The sequence below is a fragment of the Sturnus vulgaris genome, chromosome 4, assembly GCF_052056855.1.
Source record: "Sturnus vulgaris isolate bStuVul1 chromosome 4, bStuVul1.hap1, whole genome shotgun sequence".
Lineage (NCBI taxonomy): Eukaryota > Metazoa > Chordata > Aves > Passeriformes > Sturnidae > Sturnus > Sturnus vulgaris.
In genome coordinates, this window is record NC_142246.1 from 43694582 (window position 1) to 43716625 (window position 22044).

At 35.6% G+C, this 22044-nt stretch overlaps 1 protein-coding gene and 1 long non-coding RNA gene across 5 annotated transcripts in view; one reads left to right on the plus strand and one right to left on the minus strand.

Annotated features, from left to right (window-relative positions):
• FBXW7 (F-box and WD repeat domain containing 7) overlaps positions 1–22044 on the plus strand; it is a 193370-nt gene that overhangs the window by 105368 nt on the left and 65958 nt on the right. Inside the window, exon 1 of one of the 3 annotated variants that reach the window (XM_088163744.1) lies at positions 11245–11406. The exons of the other annotated variants lie outside the window; for them this stretch is intronic. Coding sequence (XP_088019870.1) covers positions 11260–11406 — 147 coding nt within the window. The 5' untranslated portion in view covers positions 11245–11259. Of the gene's footprint in view, positions 1–11244; positions 11407–22044 lie in introns of those variants that run through there. 3 annotated transcript variants of the gene reach the window in all.
• LOC148223983 (uncharacterized) overlaps positions 10525–22044 on the minus strand; it is a 42909-nt gene continuing 31389 nt past the window's right edge. For both annotated transcript variants that reach the window (XR_015803223.1, XR_015803222.1), the window contains one exon: positions 10525–11161. This is a non-coding gene — a long non-coding RNA (uncharacterized LOC148223983). The remainder of the gene's footprint in view (positions 11162–22044) is intronic.

The following is a 22044-nucleotide window of genomic DNA, read 5'->3' on the forward strand; positions in this document are numbered from 1 at the left end:
GGTTCTTACAAGAATGTCTAGTATTTTCTGAAGATACGTGTAATTCTTTTGTAGCTATGTTGATTGGTTGTTCAGTTCCCTAAAGTAATAAAGTTGCCAGCTGCCTTGGGCAAGGAGGGTGCAGAAATAGGGTAAATACTTGAATTGTCCTTTGGTTGCTTGCTTAGGCATTGCTCCCTAAAGGTAAATATTGGGGAAGTACTTGCATATGTTACTCAAACTTATCAATATATTTTATGTTGAATAAATTGATGCCTGCAGGATAACTACCTGAAGCAGCAACATGTTGTCCCACACTTTTTCATAGACTTTGAAATTAATGCCAGTTCAGTGCCCATGTGGTTTTTGCTCTGCATCTTTGTTGTCAAAATGAAAATGAGCTTTTTTTTCCCAAAGGAAAGAAAGAAAAAAATGTGCAGTAGTACTATTTCAACTAACCAATTATATGACAACAATATTATGAAATAAAAATCATGCAAATGTGTTTCAGAATCCTTTCAGTATACTCACTCTGATGGGATATGTGACTTGTCTAACAAATACACTTGAGAGCTCTGCCCCACTTAAGTATGCCATTTGTTCCTTTTGCTGTTCTTCACAATGTGGCACATGCTATTGCCTGATGTGATAGTTAGCCCAAATATTTCCAGTGTGTAGTGATACAGCTGTATTTTCTTGAGCATTTATCAGTAGATGCCGTTCCCCTGTCTGTTTTAAGCTGGTTCTCCTTTTGAAGCTTAACTGAAGTTGGTATTACAAGTTATAAAACAATGCAAATGATGAATCAAAGTGTGGAGAAAGTAAAACTTCTGCTGATAAGTTAGTTTTTTGTTTTGTTGACACATCCTTTCTCAAATGATTGTTATATTCCTTTGGCTATGAATTTGAAGTGTATGTTTAAAAAATACAGGTTACGATTAGTAAACTTCTTGCATTTGCTGATGTTGATACTTATAAAATCATGGGTTCTGAAATTAGCTGAGGGAGCTGGAGGACTAGAAATTGATCTGAAGACCAAAACTAAGTTTAACACCTGCTGCACGACTAACATTTTTTCCTGATGTTTCTCAGAGCTTTTTTGCAGGTTATAGTATGTCCTTTATTTCTGTAGGAGACTATTCATTATCTGCAGAACATGTGGCTATTCAGCAAACAGTGCACAGAGAAGGAATTTACATACCTTTATAAATTCTTGAGTATAAGGAGAGAAACTAGACAATGTCACTTTCTGTGCTAGTTTAATGATTTCTGAACAGGCAAAATGCTTAAAAACAAAATTTCCAAGCTGTCTCAGCAAATGTTTGAGCAGACAGCATCTAATATCCATTCACAAAGGACGATTTTCGACACATGAACTGTTCTTCTTTGCTAGTGCATGGTGTCTGATCTGTGCTTGATCTGCAGCTGTACTTTTGTAGTAATGATATACTGTGCATTTTGTAGACTTATTGATGAGCTATTATGTTTTGTTTATGTGAATGTTTTACAGTTTGGTTTATTGGTGAAATCTCGATTATAAAAATCCTTGTAGAACAGATGTTTCTATAAATGGTTCTTTTTATCACAAGCATGTTCTCCTTTTTTTTCCATAGTGTGGTTAATGAAGATGCTGTCTAAACTTCATGCAAAATTTGTGAAGCTTCTGCCCATCTCTCCTGGCCAAACAAGTTCAGGAATTCATCAAATTATTATAGAATATGTTTTATGTTAAAAAAACTTCATGTGCTTTGACTCTGTAGGGTACAACTTTTGATGTAATATTATATATAGTTAAGTAGTATTGAGATTTTAAAGGAGAAAATCATGAGTTCTTGTGGATAGATAGGTATCTTGTTAATAATCAGTGAAAATCAGTGAAAGCGGAAAGCATTGCTGTTGGGCATCTTTTCTTCTGTCTTATTTCTCCTTTTTACTCTTGCTAATTTCAAATTTTGTTTCTTTAGTTTGTAACAAGAATTTGGGAAGAGGGAGAGGATCTGAGAAGGACAGAGTTGCTAAAGAAGTGCAGAGATTTCTATCCCAAATCAAGGTGGTCCAAACTAACTATTTATTTGTAAAATCTTGCTTTCTAAAATCTTTTTTTTCTACTAAAAGGTGATGTTTTCTACTGACTTTACTACCTGACCATATATTTCAGAATATAAAAAGAGTGAATTGTGAATTTTAGTAATACTCAGTGTAACTCAGTCTTGTGAGAATGGCTATACTTTTCAGCTGTGTCATGATGTATTACTCAGTTATGGCTTATAAAATTTAATACATTTGTTCAATCCCTGGCCCCCTGGAAAATGTACTTATTGCCACCACAGATTGCCAGTAGGGATAAATTCCACCTTATTCATCATCAGAAGTCATCACTACTTTCAAGTATTAGCAACATTTCCTCTAAGTGCAAATCTCATTCTTACCTAGTCGATGTTTCAAAGTGGGCAGGAGACCCTTTGTTCTTCTCATTTAAATTATGGAGTGTCCCTTAAGGATGGCAGCTACTATGATCGTTGTTGCCCCAAATATATTGAGTACTAAAAAAAATTAAGAGACAACAAATAATAAACACGCGTTTTGCCAATGTCCCTTAAGGATGGCAGCTACTATGATCGTTGTTGCCCCAAATATAATGAGTACTAAAAAAAATTAAAAGACAACAAATAATAAACACGCGTTTTGCCAATGTCCTAATTCCTTCAGTTGTGATACCTTGGTCAGATTTTCTAAAACACGCAGGAAATAATTGATTTAATTAAAATGAATATGTAAAAATAAAATAAAGTAGAAGTGACACAGCTAAATGGAAGAAATCGGACTAAAAACCGATATGGATCAGTTCTTGCCAAATGCAATAATGTTGTCCCTTGACTTTTAAGCTGGACTTCATGCAAAGCAAGGTCACCTTCTGTTGGTACTCAGAGGCACTTACCCTTCTGCGCAATTTTTGGCTTTGGTTTTAAACTGCTAGTATTCCATGCCCTAGAGCAAATATGCTGCACAGTGTGTGTGCAGGTATTCCCATATATTTGTTTTGGAGGATAGGCTGTTGATAGACTATGACTCTTCCCACACTGTACCAGTCAGAATTTGGTGCTGGTGCACTTCATGTCTTTCTTGGTGGGGTTTAATACCAGAATGCCAGTAAGTTCAAAGCTGGATTTAGTCAACCATACCAATCAAGAATGCCAGTCCTTCCACATATTACCTGCTTTTTTTCTGTGCTCTAAGCATTCTTTACTTCACATATCATGAGCTTTATAAATAGCCTCACACCCCTTTGCAATATTCTGTTACCTGCTGAAAAGTATTGTGTAGCTTAGTTTGATGCTATCAAATGAATGCCATTGTAGCAATCAGTTGTTGCATTTGTTAGATTTATGTGTTTTTATGTGTATTTTACAGTGCTGGTAAGAAAAATAGTCTTGTATCAATAGAGGCCTTGAAAACCATTTTGTTTCAAACGTACAAACTGTAATACTTCGCGCTGTTCAGCCATTTATTTTGGCGGTCGTCAACATAGCTAATCCATAGAATGTTGTTGGGATTTTTTAAAAAAATGTTGAATAAACAGTGTCAGGACAGAATTCCACTACAGAAGAAAAAAATTGTTTAAGAGTGTAAGGTGGTGGAAATATTTTTAATGCCTTTTTGATATTTTGGGGATTTTTCTTGTTCCCATTTAATATGTAGAAAGAAAGGTCTAAGTCCAAACCTCATTTTTGTCAGTGCTTTTTGTAAATTATTCAGAAACTGATAAACATATTTTAAGTGTTTTGGTACTGCTTTGTGCATTTCTATGTGTGTAGGTATATAAGTAGAGAATTTCTCATTTAAAGTGTTGCATTTTACATGGAAGGGGGATATAGTGATAAGAAAGCTTAATTTTGCAGTATGGAATATAATTGTTCAGTTTCTTATCTTCCCTTTTCATAAAAGCAGCCTCATTACTAAAAAACCACCTGCTTTCCCTTCTCCCAGCTTATCCTCAGCTGAGAATTTGACTTGCATTTTAATCCAGTGTTAAATATTGCATGACTTCTCTACCATTGTAGTTCTTAATTCTTGTCTCAACTTTATTTAAAGGTGCAAAACCAGCATAAATAAGTGGTCAGCAAATAAATTCCTGCAAGGCAGCTGTAGAAATTCTTTTTAACAGCTGTTGCAATGCTGACTAGACTAAAGAGTTAAACTTGCTTATCCAACAAGTCATGTTGTAGTCAATGAGAACTGGGCAGACATTTCTGGAATATTTATTAAGTGCAAGATGATGCAGCTGGATTTCTGTTGCATACCTGGAATGTTTTCTGAAATATTTACTGGAGAAATGAAGATGCATGCTTTAAAGATAGTTTTAAAAAAAGGGACAATGACAACATGACACCATAGTATTGTAAATACAGTGATAAAGTTGTAGTTGCTTGTAGAGTAAAGCTAGATAATAGAGGCCTCCAGTTTCAAATGGTTATGTAAGGTAGGCATTATTTTTTTTTTTAGATGCTCACAGTTAAGTATTTTTTAATGTTATGGTAGCATCATTAGTATTGATACTATACAGTCTCGTCAATATGCCTTTTACTAGACAGTCTATGTTGTTTTCATAAACACTTCATGAGACCTTACAAAAAATTACCTTCTGTGAATGCAAATGTGCTCTGTTGTGGTAGTACTGTCATGATTGAGGGCACATCCCATGCCTATAACGCGCGCGCGTACCTGCAAGTTCCTCTCCCTTTCTTTTGAGATGCAATTTTACACTTGTTGAGATGCCTGGGAAGCTGTCATCTTTTTGGGATCGGTATCAGATGCTAATGGACCCATGGACAAAGAGAGGTGATGTAATAGCTCATTCTTACCCAAAGGTGGAGGCCTTGACTGCTCTGCACTTCTAAACACTGTTAGTCTCTTTATGCATCTGACTGCTTTGTAAGCTGTTTACAGTTGCTAATCTAGTGGAAAGATGACTTAACAACAACAGAAGTTGAGTATTTTCAGGTTTCCTACTTACTGGAATTATTTCAGAGCTCACAAGCCTGAGAAATTTTACTGCCAGTTTATTGAAGAGTTAGGAAAAACTGGCGAAAGATAGAAGGGGGGAAGTGCTAGTCTTCTCCTTTTTGCTTCCAGAATCTTCATTGTACGTTTTTGTTTCCTTTCAGCTTTAAAGAGGATCAGCTGTGGGATTGAACAGATCTAGTAGAGATCTCATTTTGTTACAGAGTGACGTTCAAACTCGCTTGAACTGGTGGCTGCAATTAGAAACTGAGAGTAGTGAATCCTTGCCATTGGTTAGTCTGATTTGCTGCGGGGCTCCCCATACGCACATATTTAAATCCAGTAGGTCAAATTTGAGTCTCTTTTTTTTTTTTCTGTGCACTCACACTTAAATGCCAGGATGCTTAAACAGTTATTAGCATGCACATAGGCATGAAAAATATGTAGTAGGTATGTTTATCTGATGATCTCCCCTTTGCTGATGTACTTGATATTTCATCTTCCTGACCTCTACTAGTGGACTTCGGGGAGTGCTGTCTAGTGTAGTCTGAAGTCTTTTGCCAGACTGCAGCTTTACCATCATCCTTATCTATATTTTTTTCAAAACTTTATAATTTTTTTTCAATATAGGAATGTTATACAAGTTGTACCATCTTCCACCAGCAGTTACTGGCATAGCTCCTTCTTGCTCTTTCACAGCAAAAATTGTAAGGTAGGTCTTTTGTATTAGACACTGTAGTTTATAATGACCATGCCTTGATATATCAGAGCCAGAATTATAACAAGGAATTATCATTTGAGTTAAGTTAAGAAAATCTGGATTTTTCTTCGCTGTATTCTTAAATTTTGTTGTCAAAGAAAACAAGGCTTGTGCAGTTGAGACTTTTATGTGCAGTTGTCATCTTTTCCAGAGCTTATGCATCTCTTGGCTAATTTTTACATGATTTGTCAAAAAGAGATTAACATTAAACAAGTTTGCAAGATAAATAGAGGGTAGGCAGGTAGGAAAGGGAAAGACTGAGGAGGAAGTCTGCAAGGTGACCATCACCTGTTTAGGCATCTTTGAATCCTCGTGGAATTGGGTTTTGCTGTGATCACGTATACAGGTTCAGTCAACATTTATTCCTTCCTTTACACTATAGAAGCCATTTATCAGTCAACACTCATAGTAAGACATAAGCCTGAAATAAAGGTTTGCTATGGCTGGACTGTTCAGAGTGATGCTTTCATGTAGGTCCCCTTACACTGTGGGACTGTAAGGCCCTAGAGAAGCTAAAGTGTAATTCAAGTGCAATTTGAATTTGTGTGATAATCTAACCTGGAGCCAGATTTTGTTCTATCTGTTGCTTGTGTTACAACAGGTTTAAACTTGAGGTTTTTTCATGGACTATGGAGAAAGCCATCACTTTGCATGTTTTAGTAATTGTTTTGTCCCTTTTGCATACTATTCAAGTGTACACTTTTTAGAACATTTTGATCTCAAAAGATCAAAGTTGTCCTCCCCATTGGTCTACTTCATAACCTCTTCAGAGGTCTTAATTATGTTTTCTTACATGTGCAGATTTATGTATTGGGTAAACTTGGATACAACAGTCATTTTAGAGCAGTAGGGTTTTTTTTCTATCTAGCACCAGTAATACAGTTGCAGTTAACATCTGTTCAGCAGTGCCTTTTATCTATACAATTTATTTGTTAACCTGCACAAAGCAGGCTAATATACAATCTATTATTTGAGAACTACTTGTATATTGGTATTAGAAATCCCTCACATAAATAAACTTGGGACCACAGTTACTGGATAAGTTGTTAATAGTGTCATATAGGCTGCCCTGCTTTCTGACAAAGTGGTTCTCGGTCTTTCTAGACCTGGGCAGCGACCAGCATGGATATCAAATTAATAATAAGTCGTGTGTACAATGTAAATGATACTGCATTCTCTGTGCTACAGCTATGCAGATCTTGCTACAGATTTTTTTAGGAAATAAATTATCAAATATATTCAAAAGATGATTATGTTACTACAATTAATTTGAGAAGGTGACTTTTGAAATGTTGCAATTCTCTGCTTTATCCATTTGAGGGCAGCTGTTCACTGATGTTAAGAATTGTGGAGAACCTGTCTGGGGTTCTGCTATCTGCATTTCAGTTTTTCTATACTTGCAAATTCTTCATTTAGGTCTCTCTAGGTCTTGTACTGTTCCATCACCGTATTAAAATGTTGTGATTTTTTTTTTTCCAATAATTTTAGTATGAAAAGCAACTCTAGAAGAAAACTCTGGAAAGTTTGTATGAACTGTTTTTTTGTGTTGGAATAATTTCATAGATACACATCTTAAAATTATGGCCTTCCTGAGTTCAGTATGCCGAATGAACTAGTTAATTTCATAACATTTGCTTCCTGGTAAACACCTCCGAAAAAGCTGACTCTGAATTACTCTAACTGGAAGGTATAAAGATTATTGCTGCTTTGTACATGCTTTCACTTTACAGCCATCTCTTCACTGGACTGACCAAAAAGAAACAGGAGTCTTCAGATTCTTATGTTTGCAGTTTAAAATCCATGACAACCTTAACTTGAATTTAAAAATACTAGTTTTGCAGGGACTTTCATGTTATTTCATTTCAAATATGATCTTCTGAATAAAAGGACCGACAGGCACTTAAAAACAGCACCATTGGAAATCCCCCCAACTATATTTAAAAACAGAATGTTAGAAAAACGTATTACAAGGCATTAAAGCTCATATTTTCATAATATCACATTTGTCACGTTTATACATGTTCTCATCTCATATAATGGAAAAGTACACACTTTTACAGATAAAAGCAACAGAGTGGCTGTTTAAGCTTTACATTTGAAGCTTAAATTAGAATTATGTTTATAATATGTATGTATAGTACAGATACAAAAATAAGTGATATCTACTATATGCAGTGTATTTCTGACACTTCTGGGATAGTCAGCCTTCATGTTTTTGTCTTCTCTCTTACTGCTTAAATTAGACTACATTTTATTTTCTGGTTTCACTTATTAAAAGTTTATAGCTTTCCAGCATTAGCCTGTGACCTTTAAACATTACGGTAAGACAATGATACTTACAGTCAGCAATGTGTAGCAAATACAAGACTAAAAACTGGAGTGATGATTAGTGGAAGTAAAACTGGGACAAGCTCTCATCTGCTAATGCAAGTCTTTTTTTTTTTTTTTTTTCTGGGAAACAGTGATTAAAAAGCGGGGAAAAAGACACAAGTAAAAACTAAAGTTTTTTCTTATTGCTATGGTAAAGTATGAAATCTAGCTCTGTGATTTCACATTGGACAAAAAAAGCCTTATTTTGCCATGGCTTTATCCACTAAAAGAGGACTACACTAATTCTGAACATGATCCTTTTTTTCCAGCTAGAACTGTGTCCCTTTGGAATTACTCTAGAATAGTTTGGAGTTCTTGGGGAAAAAACAATGTACCACTGGGACTTTATCTCAAACCACAAAAGAAGAAGGGCTGACAATCCCGAGTTTTGTATTTTCAGTGTGAGAATAACCTGTGACTGGAACTGGCGTGGTGAGCAGTCTTTGGAGAATGCAATACTAGAGTCTTGTTTACTCCCCAGTTGTATGCAAATCTGTAAATGGGCCAAGTTATGTTCCTATTTTGCACTCATGTTAAGAGCAGCTAGTACTTTTTTTTAAAAGGTGGGGAGTAAGCCTGTAAAATAATAAGACACTAGACTCTTGTATCAACTAATAATTGCTGGTGGTCTGGCACACTGTTAAATTTTTTCAGCAGTTGTGCAATGAAATACCCTTAAAACTGAGTTTAGTTCAGCAGTGTCTCTTAGTGAACATAGATAATTCTGTTTGCAACTAAACGAAATATTGAGTATTTATTAAAGGAGAAAGTAAGGCTTGCTTTATACAGAATGTTCTATCTGATCCTGATCTGAACTTAAATTATGTTTATATAATTCCATTATTTATTACATTTTGGTAAACTTCACACTTTGTTGGAACAACTGAGATGATGACTAGTTCATCAAAAATGAAAAACTGATCTGTTGCTTCTTTTTGAATGATACATCAATAGGGTGAGTTGATCTCTTTTGAGCTTTTGATTCTGTTCTTCACTTCAGTTATTCATATTAAAAAGAAAAGGTTGCACTTCACCCTCTTTGGAGTACTTCAGTGAAATTTCCTTATTTGAATAAACCCGAGATTCTGAGACACTTAGTCTGAAGCATTCCAGTCAAGTGAATGCCTAGTACTTGTATAAAATATGAAGTAATTCAGAATGAAGTTATGAAGTAATGCCATTACTGTTGTGTACAGGCTAACAGTAAACTGTTCCTTGGAGTTTTGGCAGGAAGTGTAAACTAGGAAATGTAAAGAGTCTTTTAAAAGAAAATGGATGCCTAAATGTGCTTTCAAATGACATCTGAATGGGATGCAAGTAAAAAAACAATCCAGTCATTTGTGCAAGAAAATGCCATACTACCCGGCATTCTGTCACAGCTTTTCTGTATGCAACATCTGTAAAGAAATAAGGATTGTCTTGTTTGTCTGAGAAAAATACTCTAAGTAGGTGCTTACTGTAATGTATTTATACTCTCAATGAAATGTTAGGGATTTTAGGCTTTTTTCTTTATTCTTTTTTTTTCTTTTCATAAAAAACTTTCCATGTGCAAATGCTTGGTCAGGGAGGCCCTCAATACGCAAATGAGACACGCTTACAGCTTGGTTTTTTTTAAAGGTGAAACAAAGGGTTAAGTGGAAATGCTGATACAGTCATATCTTATGCTATGTATTGTCAAGTTACATTGTTGTGCTCCAAGCATTAAAGCATTTTTGCACTCCCTCTTTTACCCTCACATAATTATACAGTTAATTATCTTTGCTGGTTTGTACATAAAGAGACTTGTAAGATTTCTTAATGGTCATTTATTCACTGTGTTTTGGACTGTACTGACTGTGCAAGAGCTTTGATGGTTTTCTGCAGCTCTTGTCAGCAGCTTCCTAAGATATTTTCACAGACTTTTGTTCCTTGCTGCTTAGTTTTGCTCAAAAACATTTTAAAAATATGAATATGTTTTTAAGAAACATGTCCAGAAGGGGATTGTGAGAACATATGGAGACATTTTAGGAAAGCTAATCTGATCAAGAAATTATTTAAAATGGAAGTAAACTAATTGTGGAAAATCTGAGTAATAGACATTGCTTTGTAGCTTTGTTCAGTGGAGTAAGAACTTTTTTCCTGAAAAAATGGACCTTGGATTTGTTGCTAAGGGCAGGCAGACCTCTCCCCACATCCTTTAAGAGATGCTATGTTTTTGGAGGAAGAGCCTTCCTACTTTCCACTGGTGTGATGGCTAGGCCTGAGCAAACTGGTACCCAAACTCATGGGAAAGAAGAGGGAAAACTGCTATATCATTGCATCCTCAGAGCAAAAGCCACTCAGATGTCGCTTCCCCTACAGTTGCAGGGAGAGAGGAAGAGGTGCAGACTGGAGTACCTGTACATTAGGAAGTAAGGAAGGCCAGGAGGAAGGAATTAAAAATCACAATATAGCATCTACTTTTATTAAATGAGCTAGTTTTGTACTAATTTTTAGGAGACACTAATTTTTTTCAGATTTTTAAAATCAATTTTTATTTCCTTTTTAAACTTTTGGACAATATATTATGTTTTTAGAGGCCATGGTTGAGGAACAGCTAAGTCCAGATCAGTTTTTTATTTAATTGTATTGACAGTCCAGAAGAAATCTGCTCCAGGAGTGATAGAATTGATCCTGCAGCAACACTGTTACCCTCTGAAGGCTGCAATCTCCTTGGATTCCCCTTCTGTGAGAGTAATACCAACTGTTAAAAACAAAAAAAATTAAAAGAAAATTCTTCCTTTAAAGTGCAGGTGTAAGCGACTGTGCTTACTAAAACTCCAGGCAGTCATGATTTTCTTCTTTTTCAATCTGCAGATCCCTTTTTGGAGAAGGGCTCTACTGACATTGCAGGGGAGGTCCACCAGCTGTTTGACTGACAGGAGCAGTCTGCCTGCCCCTTAGTGGTTTAATTCCTGTCTATACTAGGATAGCTTGCACTTCACTGAGCAGCAGACAGGTCAGGACACTTGGCAGGAGAAGGTTGAGAGACAAAGGCAGCAGGCTGTGGGGAGCTGATTCACCAGTCTGAAACTTAAAAAAAAAAAAAAAAAAGATCATGCAACTTTAAAGCAAAGTTTTTTGCAATGTTCTTGCAGTGTTAGTAGGCCTGACAAAGTAGGAACGATAAAATGTCCAAACCTGGGAAATCTGCCATCAACCATGGCTTGATTCCTGTTGATCTTAAAAGTGCCAAAGAGCCTCTGCCACACCAAACTGTGATGAAGATATTTAGCATCAGCATCATTGCACAGGGCTTGCCCTTCTGCCATAGGCGGGTAAGTGTAAAAGGCTTTTTAAAACCTGGATTTTCAACACTTGGCTTGGAGCTCAATGCTTTGTCATGGTGCATTCATTCCATGAGGAATTACTTACGTGTGTTATTATCTATGCACTCAGAGTGCCATAGAGGAGCTCTTTGGTAATTTATTTAATCAGTTTTGTGCTTTAATTTAGTTAAAATCCGTACATATTGTCTAAGCTATTACTCATTTAAAGGAACATGTCAGTGATTCTCTTATAGTTGCAAACTGTATAGGTGGAAGCATGCTGTACAAAATGGGTGCACTCATAAATGTGTATTTTGCTGTTAGTCAGTCTTTTAGGTCATGAAGATAGTTTGGGGTATAATTGATTGAACTCAGCTCTGAATTGTAGTAGTGTATGTGACTTGTTGAATATTAAATTAGGGAATTTAGAAATGTTAAACTAATCAATATTTAAACATTTTTAGTAAGAATTATGCATATATGATTTTAATACTTTTGTAACTCAGTAAAGGAGATAATATTTTTTGCTGTTACATAAAATAAAAATAGCATGTTACTATGTGGAGGTTGTGATATAGTTTATATATAGACAATCCTAGCCTGACATATTATCACGGGTCTTATACTACAGCTTCAGGAACTGTATTAATTAAGTGGCTCTTAAAATACATTATGTGAGTTTTCTCTTGCTGCTGAATAAATACTGTTTCAGTTTATTGATGCAAGTTTTAAAATCTAGCTCACCTTTTGTAAATATGCTGACTTTCTTTGAATGTCAACTTACTACATTTTAGCAAACTTAGTTAAATCACAGACAAAAGTTAAATTTGACAAGATCACCCTGGAAGATTTGATTTTTCATACAATGTGTTTGGAATATCTCAGAATGTTTCTTATATGTAAAAGGTACATGGCATGCATTGAAGGCAGTGACTTAATGTCAGTCTGCAACAATGCAAAAATTCAGAACACACATATATATATACACAGACAACTGTTTAATATTGGATCACATGCATTTCATAAAAGTATTTTTTCTGAAATTAGATATTATGCATATGTGTTTGCTGAACATAGAATAGGAACATTTCATAATATTTACAGTGATAAAGTAAGTTTCTGTATTTTAATAGAGTGTTTTGATTTTTTTTTAATATGATTTAGGAACTATTTGTTTGAAAATAAGCATTTGGAATATGTTTGGATAGTTTTAGTTCCTTTGTCTTGGAAAAAATATAGTATATACTGTAGAAGATGAGTTTAATAGATATACTTCAGAAATATTTTCATGGCTATGTAAGTATGGTGTACTTTTGGAACTTGAATGCTGATATGTGTATTTTCTGTAATGAGAAATATGATCATACATTAACTTATCACCGGTCTAAAAAAACCCCAAAACAACCTTATCAAAATCTAAGGCAGTTTTATCAAGATTTTGTACTGTTCCAAAATGACCAGAATTATCTCATTTGTCCTGTCCTACACCCTGCTCAATTAGACAGTTTAATGTTTTAGTTCTAGGAGGAGAAAGCTGTTCAGCATCTACTTTTCTTTTAGCATTAGGACTAAGGAGAAATTTTAGAAATGCTGTAAATGTATTTTTTTCCAGTTAAGCTTTCATCAATCTATTTATCTTGTATTCTGAAACTAATAATTCTCATTATGATGGCTGCTGATAGTGAAAAATATGAGACCTCCACCTTTAGTCTCATGCCTTTCTGCCTTTCGACACTCAAAGCCTGCACGTAACTCCCACTGATTACCATATTGGGTTCCTTCCATGCTAACGCACAGAGGTTGCATACAAGATCTGTATGTTGAAAAAATCCATTAGTAAAACCCAATCTAATTCTTCGTATCAACAGATGAGAGAGTCAGTACTTCTGTTTTCTAGATTTATTTTTTAAGTAAACATAACAACAACCAGAAAAGTATTTTCATACAAAATAGGAGTTTTGACACAAAGTCTACTTCATGCAACCTCTAGTTTTATTTTTTTTAAAAATCGACTTTTCATTTAATAAGTAATACATTGAATTACTTAGTACTTAATTTTCAGAGCTAAGTTTGATGTGCTTTAGAACATGAGCTACCATTTTCTTCCAGGTTATTGATTTGGTAATATATCAATGTCACCTGTTTTTGGGCAAGTGTATGATTGGGCCATTTAGACATTGACCTGACTTTAATATTGACCCTATCCTTATTTGAACTAATTTATTCCCCTCCTTAATTGTGTATCAGACCTAACAAAGCATCTTTAAAATGTGATCCTTGTGAGTTGTGTGATCCTTGAGAGTAAAAATACTTCCGTTATGAGTGCTGACAGTTCATAGCTTCTGCATCTCCTGCATTGGTTATGCTGGGCTTCTCTCAAGTGCACTATAAATGGTCACAGGACTTAGCAGTTTGCCCTTTTGCATTTTGTCTGTTTGCTCAAGTAGTTAAAACACCTGTCTGCATTACCACTAATCTGAATCCAGTTAAAAATAGTATTACTTAGCATTCTTTGTGTAGCACTTGAGGATAACTTTAGTGCAAAAGTACTGTACTTACACGGTAAACCTATGTATTCCTACAAAACTGTCAAGGAAAACACAAATGCACTATCACCAAACGCAGACATAGCTGTGGTCCTCTTTTGCCTTTGACACATCTTTCGTAGGTACTGGAGTAGATTTTGCAGTATAAAGTAAAGAAGCAATGAATACCTTTTAGCTGATACACACTTCAAGCATTAGATATAATTTAGCTCTTTGGTGCAATGTAACTGTAGCTGATAATTGAACATACAGCATAGTCACATATGTCACGCATGTTCCAAAATCAAGTGCCACATTTTGTTTGCCGTGGTAAATACTTCCAGAAATAGGTCCAGACCAAAAAATTGGTCTCTTTATTAAGTATGCAATTTTTCCTTTGTAATGCTCTTAAGCCACTAACAGAAGTATTTTTTCCTTCTGAAGTCTTGTAATTCTCAACTCTTTGAAAAGCTATGTTTACTAAATAGGCTTCTTCCCTCTTTATTTTTCCAAGTTTTTTTCCCCCTGAGATTTCTCTTGAATTGTCTTGAAATATCCTCTTGAAGTTTGCTGTATAAGAATTTCATCACATTGAATGGATCTTTTTAAGAAGTGCTAATAAGCTGGATAATTTGTGAGAGTGACTTTTTCACTTGCAGTGTTCCTTCATTTGAAGTGGATTAAGGTAGCACTGAATTGTTATAAAACAGGTGTTTCAGTGTGCACCCTGGTATACCCAAGCTAGAAAAATCAAGGTAATAAATGTATTCATTTTCAGTGCCTCTAATCTCAGAAACACCAAAGATTCTCTTGTACTCTATGATTTTATGAGAATAGTTTTCCTGTATGTGTGTGTATTTCACCCTTAAAATACATCCAACCAAATTTTGGCAATTCATCAGCTTAGTTCATCAATGAAGTACTTTTGTCTGTAGGATGTGTTTTTATATTAAGTGAACACACGGTAAAGCATTTGAAGCATTACTTTTTACCAGCCTGGGTTCTTCGTATAAAAGAGTATCCACTGGTCTTACACATTTGTGGAGTAGAGCACTTGAAAGGAGACTCCAGTTCCTTTTCCTTCTTCTGGTTGACAGGTATGCTAGTAGTGTATTTAAAACATTGATGTGACTTATGCATGAAGAGCTTTACATATTTGGATTTGTTTCTTTATCCCTTAATTTCTGTGTTAAAACAACTAAAGCAGTCTTTTCACTGTCCGTCAAATCTATGTATGTTTGTGCCAGCCGTTCAACCATTCATTGTCCATCCATTCAGTTTTTCAAGGAAATGTAGTCCTGAATTTTTCCACAACAAATCATATTTCTTGCTTGAATATAGCACTTGATTTAATGGATGACAGTAAGAAGTTACTTAATGAACAAAAGACTGTTTAGCTTTCTCTGAAATTATATCTCCTCCCTTTTATACTTCCCTGTACTGCAGATGACTTTGGATAAAGTTCTGGATAATGTAGAAAAGCACTAATCTATTTGCCCCTTAAACAAAAAATAAGTTATTTCCCTTGGAATTTCTCACCATTTGGTAAGAAGAGACTGACAGAAGAGCATAAAGAAAAAAATACCTGAAAGTGTGCATGTGTGTGTATATATAATGTATATGTGTACAGTTTTCTGATGTAAAGCTAAAGGTAATCTTCAGAGTCTGTCACTGGACAAATCAGAGCAGTCCCAAATGCTTGTGTCTTCTACAAGAGAATTTTTGTTTCTGGACTTTGTGACGGGAACTTGCATTATTACCTCTGGTATTAAGATATGTCTTTGAATGGCTGTCAGAAATAGCTTTCTTTCAAAGCTAGTTTAGCCTTTGCTTCAATTTCTCTTGATTTTTGTTAGAAAATTTGTCAGAGAAGTACAGATCATGGACTGGTCATTTGATAATTAACAGGAAAGGAAGCTTGTTCTTGACCTATGTTTATTTTTCATAAAGGGGTGTGTCTATTGCTCTGGATTTCCAAATACAACTAGATATTTTGCGTTTCATTGTTAAATTCCTAATTCGTATTGGCTTTTTTTCTTGTTTTTATTATTTTTGGTGTTTCAGTTTTGGAAAATCTTTGGAATAAACCAGAAATACTTCAAAAGTTCAGTAGAAGGAAGTTAACTGAAAAGGAAGATGGTTTTGAGTGGAAAGGAAACAATACTGAATAGTTACAGAAATGAGGAAGGCTACATCTTCTGTAACATTCTGCCTAGAGGGCCTTTAGAAGATAAAAAGTTTTGGATAATTAACTTTGTCTTCTTTTTTTTTTTTTCTTTTTTGCATACCTGCAGTATCTCCACTCTGAATCTGCTTTTCCTATGCCTTCATCTACTCTCACGAGGGAAATAACTGTTTCTCGTGTGTGAAATGGTGGTCTTGAAGAAAAAGCAATATGTTACATATTTTATCAATATGAGAGTCTAAAAACTATCTTCTACACCCTTTTTATGCTTCTTTCTGCAATTCTCTCTTGCACTTTGTTTGCAAACAAACTTACCCTGTACTGCACTTGAGAGGGAATAATACAGGTTTTACAGAAGTGGTAAGAAGTGTACAGATCCTCAATTCTCTGGTCAGCTCAAGGTGGGGTGATTCAACCTGGCATAGCTGAAGTGTCCCGTGATCTCCCAGGCAATTCTCACAAGAATTCAACCAAGCCTTAATGAAATCTGTCTTTTAAATTGTGCCTACAGTCAGATGTAGCCGGGTTTTATGGCCTTGTAGAACGAGACACAGGCAGAAATAGGCTTCTCTCTAGCCCTGCCCTTCTCTGGTGTTAGAGAATCTCTGAGCTTAAGATAGCCATTTGTATGAGAAAGCATTCAGTTTGCTGTTTGCAGTTCAAACAGCTGTTCCCTCTATCCCCTGGGAAAAATAAAATTGGTAGCTAACCTGTGCACATCGAATCCAGCCTGGTGTAGTGGGTCAAAAAACAGCTGGACAGCTTGCTTGAGTTTTTGTTGTTTGGTTGGGGGTGGGGCTGTTAGTTTGCAGTGGAACACGTCATAGCACTCCCAAAGACCGCTTTTTCAGAATATTCAGAGATCCTCTGTCACCATACTGGCTCTTTGAGAAACACTGTTATTTAAATTGTTCTACCTATCTGGCCAAGATAAAAGCAGCAAATCGGAAACTCATTTATATTTAACACTAGCTGAAATAGTATTTTTTTGTGGTTTTGATGCATTTGAAACTTCCCTTTCCTCTTGCAATGAGCAGTGCTGTCTGTTACAGACTGCAGGAGTGCAGATGTTAAGAGCATGCTATGATGGTTCTGCAGCCATTCCCTTCCCTTCAGGAGGTGGTAGAAGAAAGGTTTCCTCTGGGATTTTATTCCCGTGTGCTCAATTGTTTAGATGTCTTTAGAAGCTTTTATTGTCAGGCTCTTTGAGCTATTCAAGCATGCAAAGGGTTGACTTTGTAAAAGGTCTTTACTGGCTTAAAGTCCATCTGTTTTGTTGTCTCAAACTGTGGAGGCTAGAGCATCCAGCAGAAGAGTGAATGGAAGACAGCAATGATGCCATAAACTGACCCAGCTGCCTCTTTACTGATTGATCATGCCAGGGGGGAACTCATGAAATGTATAATTAAACAGTTAATGTATCGCTTTGAAACCTAATTGCTTTGTGATTCTCCCTTTTCTCTTTTTGCAGTCCCTTCTATCACTAGGTAAACGCTTTTTGTCCTTCTGTAGCAAATGAAGGCACTTTAATTTCCTGAACAGATCTGTATCAGGTATGGGGGAAGAATCCTTTGTGATGAAAATATTGCTCTGCTGTGTCATGACTATCCGTAGTCACAAAACACAAACACAAAGAGGGCAAATTATTTTTAACTGGTGATTTTTGTTCCCCAGATTTTGAGTGGAAGTCAAACTGCACTAAAATGACACTCAGACAGGGCTGTAGGCAGGGTTGTAGCCTTAGCATCTTGCTCTTGGATCTCTGCTACTTACCACAACCGATTGGCTGACGTTCCTTATGTGATGAACCCTTTCTGGCAGTGAATGATGATTTTGTCAGTTTGAATAGCTCCACTCCTCAGAGCAACAATCCCATCTCATTCATAGACTCACTGCTCGGCCTATGTTTTTCTTTCGAACTCAGTCTGTGGCTCTGGTCGACTCTATCTCACTCTCCCTTCACCTAGTTTTGGGCTGATAATTCTGCTTTCTCTCTATAGCTTCTCGTTGATATTCATATTCTGCTAAAAATGGGCTTCTTTATTTGCCATGTTTGAAAATACAGTTTTTCATAGGAACAACAGTGTCTTTCTAAATGCTGCTTGGGTATTTTATAATGTTACTCAATTTTTTGAAAAGACAAGGAAAAAAAAGCACTGGAATTGACATGACTTTTCCCTTTTTTTATTTATTTTTATTCAAGGAACCCTGTACTTTTAATTTGTTCTGTTCCTTAAAGTATATTTTGAGTAACTTGTTTGATTGCAAAGTTTCTTGGTAAGAGGTTTGAGATCGTTGCATATCATTTGTGTGGTCATGTGTAGTTTGATCACATTTCAGAAAAATATCTCTAGTTACTTGCTCCTCACTTGGACGTGATTTTAATACTGAAAGATACAGTCTATGAAGTAGGATAATGATTTTTCTGTAAAGATCAGATAATAGTTACAACCTGTAGTGCATTTTAGATACACTACAAATATTTATGCTTGTGAAAGAGAAGTGTTTGTTATATATGCCACATGAAAACAGTGATGCTGTGCAAGAAAACAATACAGTAAACCTGTTTTTAAAAATTCTGCTGCTGCTGTAACACTTGGAAGTAATAGGCAAGTAAGATTCGTGTGTGGTGTTTTTCATTTGTTTTGTAGATCATATTCTAATAAATTGAAGGACAGCCAAAATTCTGCTGACCCTAAACTAATTGACGAAGCAAGAAGGAGAATAAGTTAAAATATATAAATGATGCTAGAAGTCTAAATACATTCTTCTATAAATCTTCCCTTATGAATTCTCTATGTTTAGGAGTACTTCCTTAACCCAGCGTAGTTTATGTTGTATCAAAGGCATTCATAAGACTTGGTAAGTGCTAATGTATTCAGCTTTGTTAGCTAGGGAAACTTTTTTTTTTTCAGGAAATAATGTAATAATGTAGCAAAGGTGGTAAAATTTGGTGTTTTATTTGGTGAAACATGCTTCTTTCATGCCTGTTTCAGATGGCTCATTATTTCTGATAGTTTATTAAGTTTGTATGTGGTGCATGGCTTTGCATATGCAAGGTAGTAAATAGAATTTTATTTATATATTGTGAAAAAGAGGCAACTTTAGAAGATGCAGGTAGGTAAAAAACTTTTAAAATTTATCTGTAATATGTAAACACAAGGAAATTAGAGACCAGATGCTTTAATATACATAACTTCCTGTAGAATTTCTAAAATTGCATTTTTAAATTTATAATGTAGGTAGTGTACAATGCTGGTAAGCAGTTGTAGCATATTGATCCTAGATGGTATCATGTGGGAATTTTTCCTCATGATTTAGATGCCCCCATTTATGTATAGAGACATGGGTTTAAAAAGCATAGTTTTATTTGCAAACATTATTATTCATACTATGTTATATGTAATAATAATAAGTCTGATATACTATATGCAAAATTGTCCCTGCATAGAGAGTTTACTGCTTGTAGAGATGAAAGAAGATGAAATAGGAAAAGAGACATGATATGTTGTTAGCTGCTACCAGCAGAAAACTGTTCATGGTTCATAGACCGGGAACCTGTAGGTGATACCATTCTGGTGTCTTTGTAAGGATACTCTCCCAACAGCATTTTACTTTTTGAAAATTGGAAAAGAACAGCATAGAAAGTGACACAGAGGTATATTTGGAGTACTTGTATTTAGGTACTCAGTACTATATTTAAACAGTTAAGATTTTGTTGCTCTAAGACAATCTAAATGGTGCAGTGTTTTATAAGTACAAAAGGCAGTCTCTTCCAAAGCATGCTGCTATTAATAAACCCTAACACAAGATTACTTCTCATGATAACAGCAGCAGCTGGCAAGAATGTTTGCAATTTTAACATATTTACAGCATTGCTACATTCCATCTTGCATTTCTCCTATGGTACGTTGTTAGTGAAATTTCAGACCAAATTCTTACCATGAATTTCTTCATGGCCTCACAGTCTTCCCTTCCTTTGCCTTCCCTTCTCCAAATTCTGTCTACATACCAAGCTGTCGAACAGGTTCTCTACTGTCTGGTGCCTATTCTGCCCACATAGTTTTTATAGATCATCTCTCTTTTCTTTCTGCTCTCTTTACACCCAAAATGGTCCTGTCCTTTACCTCTCTGCTTATCCTGCAAACAGTTCTGGGAAGTCCTTTCTGCCCATGCACCATCTTTAAGAAAACAAAAAATTACCTGTAATTAGCTGTGTTTCCTAAGAGAACCAGATAAGTCATCATGCTAAAAAAAAAATCACATCTACAACATCTACAACATCTGTCACTTGATTTTCAAAATACACGTGTTTAGCTTTTTAAAATAAATTCAGAATTAAAATATTGCATGTCAATCAATTTTTACCATCTACCCTTGCTCTATTATCTGCAGGCAGTTGATAAACTCTCATAGTTGGTACTAATTCTCTTCTCTTAAATAGGTGCACAAGCATCTATTCTGAATGCTTTCTCCTTCGGGAGGAATGTTTTTGTTTTAAACAATAATAACCTTATGTTCATTTAATTTATTAGACTATTTGCCACTTATTTGCAGTTTCCATTCACAGTGATGCAAGAAATAGGTAACAGACAAAAAAACCTAATAATTCAAATTACAGAAACAAGACTACATCATCCCTTTAACCTATGGCAGGATCTTTGGTGTCTGTGCTATTTCTGAGATTCAGCTGATGGTACAAAATTGCTTCTCATAGAAATGGTTAGTTTTCTTATCATGTTTGAAATGTCATTCTGCGTTGAGGTCACTTTGCACTGTGAAAATTTGACACCAATTGCAATTAATATCCAGACATATTAAGGGCACATACATAGGAGTGCTTCTTCACTTTAGAAAGAAAATTAGTTAGAATAGCAGCAGCTAATTTGGTTGGTGCCTTATTAGTATGAATATTACATGGATTAAAATTGCAAAAGTAGATTCATTTTGGGAGTCTATTTCTTGATATTTTTCAAGACACACCATGCTTTTCCTAGATGGTTTAACCATGCTTCTCCTATATGGTTTAGAGAATGTAAGGATTTTGTTAGGATTATTCAATTTAATTTGCTGTATGTAAATTTCCTTTAGCTTCTTGTCCACTTCCCTTTTCTTGATGCATAAAGAGCTGGTCATCATGGGAGAAAACTTCAATGAGTTGCAGCCATTCCCTCCCAGAAAAAGAGGAGGCAGCTTGAGCTGCTTGGTTCTAAGCTGTGTGAGTAATTGTGGGTGCCTGTGAGATCTGTTGGTACAGCTCAAGTAGCCTTCTAAAAGGCCTGTGCTGCCTTACTGAGAGGAATTTATTTGGAGCATCTGGTTAACAGGGATCACTTTCTGGCACCACCTCCATTAATTACATTTGCTCAACCTGTCTTCCTTGGTTTGCTTTGTGCATTCCCATGAAGGGTTGTATCCAGATGCAGCTGTCTTGCAGGCGCAGCACTAAGCCCTGCGCCAGTCTTGAGATTTCTGGGAAGGTATCCAAACTTCTGAGTGGGTGAAGAGGAAATAGTTTCCTGTTCTGAAGTACTGGCCCATTTTAATTTGAGCACAAAAGGAATGCTTTAAATATCCATAAATACTGCCTATTTGTGTGTTTGTGGCCATGTTTAGCAGGTCCAGCCTTACATTTCTTGATTTAGGAAGAGGTTGTATCAAAAGTGACCTGTTCTTTCTGGTGTGTGGAGAAAGTAAATGCTTCAAGTCGTCCAAGACATCCTCAGGGAATTAATTAATTCCTGAAGACATGGCGATGAGGAGAGGTAGGTGTGTAAACCTTCATGCCTGCTGCCTCAGTTTTTCTCTTTCTCTCTTTCTGACACAGAGGCAAACCTGCAGTAAAAATTCTCAGTAGTCATTGAAGTGTAAAAATATTAAAACCCATAATTTGCACCTCTGGAGTGTCTTACTGACTTGTGGGACCTAATGTATAGA